At 56.5% G+C, this 6000-nt stretch overlaps 1 protein-coding gene across 1 annotated transcript in view; it reads right to left on the bottom strand.

Annotated features, from left to right (window-relative positions):
* Positions 1-5416: 5416 nt before the first annotated feature.
* CNIH3 (cornichon family AMPA receptor auxiliary protein 3) overlaps positions 5417-6000 on the bottom strand; it is an 88156-nt gene continuing 87572 nt past the window's right edge. The window contains exon 6 of the mRNA XM_032838808.1: positions 5417-5828. Coding sequence (XP_032694699.1) covers positions 5801-5828 — 28 coding nt within the window. The 3' untranslated portion in view covers positions 5417-5800. The remainder of the gene's footprint in view (positions 5829-6000) is intronic.

The raw sequence follows: 6000 nt of genomic DNA, 5'->3' as shown, positions 1-6000 counted from the left end.
CTGCTTCCACCCGCCAGCCCTCCACGCAGAGGGCTTTCTGCAGCCCGTGGAGCCCTGCACATCACCTCACCATCACACTCACTCCCCGTGCAGCTGTGGGAAAGGCAGACCAGGATCATGAGGCCCCTGCCCAGAGGCATTTCCCCGAGAGTCTCCAGCTCGGCCCTGCTGTTTTCACTGTTTTCCACAGTCAGAACGGACAGGCCCCAGCACGGGGGCCTGATGGATGCCTTTCATTATCATTTAATGTGGGGACTGGTGTTTAACGGGTTCCCTTTCCCCCAGGGCCTCTGCTCTGAAATCTCAGCGATGTATTCCTAATGGAAAGGTGATGACGTTTCTCTGAGGTGCCAAGCATCTCCAAGAGGGCCGGGGTCTACTGCTCAGAGCCCAGCCGCGGCGTTGGACAGAAACACTGCGGTGATCTGTAAGTCTCTCTGCCGGCTGACAGTCACTGCAGGAGCCAAACAGCATCCAGGTGCTGGTGCATCTCTCCACCAAGAGAGTGTTTGCCCCTGAGGTACCTGGTCCAGCAGGAGAGGGGCCTGCCCGGAGGAGGCGGGCACAGAGGAAACACCGCCCCATGGCTGGCCAGGAGCAGACACCACACTCACGAGCCTGCAGAGCCGAGCAGAGAAGAACTGTGGTTCCCAGGATTATTCTGTGTGCAAAGCACACGGCAGGCACCCCGGAGACGCCCTAGACCCTCCTCAGCCCCAAGTGGAACAGATAACATGTGGAGTACAGTCAAGATCACCTCAGCATTCACATGGGATGCAGGCGTCCAACTGCAGGAGCTGGAAGACCCCTGGGACGGGACCCACCCTCCAGGAAGGAGGGTGGCCCCCAAGGTAATTCGGGGGCACCGGGGTCCAAGTTCAGAAGCACGTTCACACTTCAGAAGCATTCCAGACCTTCCAGACTTTCAGCTGAGAAGTCCAATCACCTCTCGGGGACAAAGCACATAAGTGAGAGCTGCTGGTGTCACTGCCAGGGTGGTGGGTCTGGCCCTGAGGGTCCTGGACACTGCGCTCTGGGTGCACACAGCCTCAGCAGGGCTGGCTGCCAGCTGCCATGGAATCGCCGGCTCCTGGAGCATAGCTGTACTGCAGCCGGTGGACGTGAACCCCGGGTACTGGTCGACGTTCAGCACTGGGCCCTGGGGTAGCACGCAGGGGAGAGGAGGGCACATGATCCCCTGCAGGTGCAAACATGCCCACCGCGACCAACCTCCAGCTCCCAGCCTCAGCCCACGGGGACCCCCCGCCATATGCACAGCAGACAGAACTTTACAACCACAGAGAATGCAAAATGTCATGAAATAACCAGGAGGTGGTGAGTTTTGACTATACGTTACCTTTGTTTGGAATAGGATTTATTTCACTGTGAGCTTACACAAGCGGTTTTCATAAGGGCCATATTCAGAGCAAGAGCTCTTAGAAATGTAGCGAGCAGCTCCCACAGCCCAGCGTTCTGCCAGCTGGGAAGGAAGACTGGGTGGGCATCGCACAGCAGCTGAGAGGTCAAGCACAGGAAGACACTCCTGGGGTGCCCAGAGCCATCTGGGCCGGGGTGAACAGGAGCAGAAATGGTCGTGATGAGGTGTGGGATGAATCCTGGGAGGCCCTGCGCTGCGGCCTGCTACCCTGCCCCTGGCTCCTGGGCGTGGGGGCCGCCAAAACCCAATCCAGGGTATGTCGCAGTGACCACAGTAACCGCAGCCCTCCTTCTAAGCCTCACGGCCAGGCGTCTGCCCTGAGACCGGACCGCTGTCACCAGCACACAGTTTGGAAAGGAGGAGCCCCAGCCCGGTAACGGGAAGGGTTTAGAAAGGGGTCTGTGCAGTGGCCAAAGCACCTGCTGGCTCTCTTCAGCTCTCCCATAGGAGAACAAAACTTCTTCAACAGTGATAGCTTCAGTCAACATTGGTGCAATGGCCAAGCCTAGAAATAGGAAGCAAAGGGGAGATCTTGAGAGGGCTGAGCTCTGTCCCCCGGGTCATGTGCCAGTGACAGCCAGCTGCAGGACTGGGGGATGGAAGGAAGGCAGCTGAGGTTCTATTCTGGGAAGTTTCCCTTCAAGTCTTAGAGGGCAAGAGGGGAGCCAGGCACTGAGGACCAAGGTGTGCCGAGCCTTTTGCACAAGCCTTATGCACATAACTTACTCTGATGATCACAACCACACTAGCAAGGGAGGCATTCTTGCCCCACCTTAGAGGGGAAAACTCGGTATCAGAAAGATCGGGAAGCTTGCACGAGACCCAGTAGATCAGATCCTCCCGAATGCTGCCAGGTCACATACCCTGAGCTACTGGCTGTGGAGACAGGAAATGCGTTGGCCACACTTCTGGGATAGTGCCTGTCCCTTTCTCCCTGCTCCATCCCTGTCCAGCCACACCCCTTCAGGACTGCAAAGTGGCCAGAGCCCAGCAGACAAACAGACATGGGTTGGAGTCCAGGCTCCCTGCCTCCCAGGTAACTGTCACTCATGAGATGTCCCCAGCTTCTGTTCTGGAACTATGAACCGGACCCGGGGACAGCTCCTACTTCGAGATACTCTTGTGGAGTTAAGTGAGACCGTGCGCACGGCGTGCTCTGCATGGGAATGCACAGGGCAAGCTTTGGAGGGTATCTGTCATGGGCTGGAGAGCACGGTGCTGGAAAGAGGGGTTGAGGTACTGTGGCCGGAATGAGGAGTCAGGCAGGCAGCTGGTCCAGGTGATGTCCCCTCCCCACCGAGGTCCTGAACCTGGATGTGCACAGGGCAGAGTGAGGACAGTGAGGGCGACCCTCCCACAGCGGGGGACCTCTTACCTGACTTCCCACATGCAGGGCACTTTTCCCAGTTCTCTGCAAATATGATCGCATTTAACTTAACGAGTCAGGGATGAAAAGGACATGGGGTTTTTGAAGTCGGGTGACCTAGGTATAACCATCTACCTGACTTAGCGACATGGAAGTAAGTGACCCCCCAAGGTCCCACTCTTCCCCTTTGGGCACAGCCAGGCCTAGGCTCTGTGTCTCTGAGGAAACAGGAATCAGGTCCCCACAGCCCCTTCCCTATTGCCTGTGCCCCCGAAAGCCTCTCTCCAGGGTGGCCAGAGCTGTGCAGGGCGGTCAGAGCTGTCCGTCAGTCACTTTGGGGATTTACCCAGCGCACTATCCCCTGTTCCGCCCTCCACCCTGCCTGTGGTCGTTTTAGTGGGATGAACAATGATGGAAAAAGATATCCCAGCACGCAACGTTATGTGAGAGGGAGGCACATGTGGGCCTGGATGCTGGTCCAGCTTTGCCCACCCGTTCCACGCTGAAGATCTCTGAGGACCCACCACGTCCTCATCTATAAAATGGGGAGGACGTTGACCCCACGGTGCTGCTAGGAGGGGAGCGCCTGGAATAACGTCCCACACCTCGATTCAGAGCTGTGATCACCATCCGCCGCTCAGGCGCAGCCCCGAGCCCTGGTCTGGCTCGGTCCCTGGGGCAGACTCACCCACCAGAGCTTCCCTGTCTTCCTTGTCGCTAACACGGGGATAAAAACACCCCCTGCTTTGTGGGGTCACCATGAGTCTGGCAACGTCATGGCCCAGAGATGGGCACCCAGCATGGCTCTCACCCCCCGTGGTCATTATTAGCTCTCGCAGGACCCGAAAATGGCTGAAGGTCCTGACAGAGCAGCCACAAGGGGTCCTGGTCACAGCTTGCGGGAGGGAAGTCCTGGGGTGTCTGTACACTCACGCCTCTTACAGCGTTCAGAGGAATCCCCCTGGGGAAGAACCCGCCACGATAAAGCAAGGCTGAGGCTCACGCAGGAGGAAAAGAAAACCCGGCACTTTGTCTATAACTCTACATCTTTAAGTCTCCCTATCTCGAAAATTTTTATGCTAATCGAACCGTCCCAGGAGCCTAAGCTACTTCACTCGCTGGCTTTCAGGGGATGGAAAGGACACGGGGTCTTTGAAGTCGGACAACCTGGGTGTAAAGGCAGGTCTGTGGATTCTGTGACTACAGTTAAGTCGCTTACCCTCTCTGAGCTTCTGCTTCCTCACTTAGACAATGGGAAAAAGGAAACTATTGACCTCCTAGGACTGTGAGGAAGGTCAAACAGGAAGCAAAAGGAACCTATAGAAGGTGAAGTTCTAGGCAAACGTGGACTACCTTTTACTGCAAAGAGAAGGCAACATTCAAGGTTCGGTCTCAGGAATCAGAACCTTGGGAAGTCGGTGCATCCCCCTTTATGGGTCCGAATTCCCTACTTCCATTTTAGTGATCTCTTTGTACTTGTGTCTGCTGCTACGAGCCCGATCGCATCTTTCTGGAAGGAAGCAAATTATGAAAACAAACAAGACACTCCGGGGTGAGAAGTGTGGCGGGTCATGCCCTCCAGCAGCCTGTCTTCTCAGGAATGGGTTCAGAGATGGGGCCGGCCAACCCTCCAGCTACCCAGCCTAGACAAAGGGGTTCTGCTCCCCAAAACACCACCCGGAATCTCCTGGTTTTATAGCTTCAGGCTCAGAGCAAAAAAATCTGTGTTTTGTTCTCTGTACAATTTTTAGAAGCAAAACACCTTTTGGAAGCTTTTTTCCTAATGCACCAAGCTCGCAGAGCCCAATGCGCCTGTATCAGGGTGTAGACAAGACCAGCCAGGTAGGCGGATGAGACGCCCAAGCTGCCACCACATCTCAAACATAACGCACGACGCGTCACACAAACACCATTCATAAACCTGAGTCACAGGCCTCGGACGGGAGCCGGGTGCGGGTATAAATAGCCTGTACGTGTCAAACAGAAGAAAGGAAAGCAGGGTCGGGGAACAAGGTGGAAATCATTGTGTCCAATTTAAACATCAAACATCTCAGCCTTGTCATTATTTACAACGCTCGGGAACAACTCCCACCCAAAGAGGGGGGAATGTCGAATGGAAAATTCTCAACCAGCGGATGTCCCCACGTGGAGTGGACAGAAGGAATGAGGCAGCAGCATGTGACTGTGGAGTCACTTCCCGGCCGCCGGCCATGCGGGCACAAAGCAGACACTGCCACCTTTTCTGGGCGTGTGGTCCTTGACACAAGGCAGCTGGACACGGGGGAGCCATCCTTCGGCCTTCATGGGTTCCGTGATGCTTTTGGACTGACGGCTGAAGAGTACCATTTGTGGGGGCCAAGAACTAATACTTGGAACCTGTGAATGCTTTACAAAATCGTTCTTCCCTCGGATTCCCACCTCCCCTTGACTTTAGAGATAACTCATGACTGACATACAGCCCCGAGCTGCATTCCCGGCATGGCCAAGCTGGCTCTCTCATGGCAGAGCATGGAAACAGACAGCCTGAGGGCTCAGGGACGGTCGGAGCCGGAGGCAAATCCGTGCACCCTCCAGGCTGTCCCGCGGAAGCACGGGGCATGACCAGAGGTCCGAAGAAACACAAGAGGCTCAGACAGCCCACGATACCCTCAAGGCTCAGCGGGTCCCACACACTCGGCCTGGATCCTGGGTCATTCTGTTCTGGGCAGGCCCCATGCAGCCTGCCAGCTGCCCCTCCCGTGGTCTTGGGGCTCTGTTGCATGGCACGGAGCTGTCGGAGAGGGGTGTGCACTCAGGAGGCGGCAGTCCTTGCCCAGGAGAGGTCCCATGGCCCAGAAGGGATTGCGACCCGAGCACAGGCTAGGCAGTGATCCCTGCGCTCTGTAAGCTTGGCCCACCGCTGCTGCAGGAGCCCACAGTCCACAGTTGTCTCTCACGCGTCCCCATCTGGGCCTGGCACCCATGAACTCAGCCTTGGAGGACGTGCGTGGTCTGAGTTAAGAGCTCACTAGTGTGTAGATCATGCTGAAGGCAGAGAGAAAAGGAAGAGAAGGAGTGAGCGGGAACCTGTGAGGGACTCAGACTGACCCTCACCCGAGGGTCCTTCCCCATGCCAGACCCCGTGGCTTCTTTCTCATCCTGGTTCTGGAGCCCCACTCCTTCCACCACATTGGACGACACCTGTGCTATGAGCGCG

This window comes from Lontra canadensis, unplaced genomic scaffold, assembly GCF_010015895.1.
Source record: "Lontra canadensis isolate GAN:19392208 unplaced genomic scaffold, GSC_riverotter_1.0 scaffold106, whole genome shotgun sequence".
NCBI lineage: Eukaryota > Metazoa > Chordata > Mammalia > Carnivora > Mustelidae > Lontra > Lontra canadensis.
Note: the sequence above shows the minus strand (reverse complement) of the source record. Positions and strands in the feature narration are given on the sequence as shown.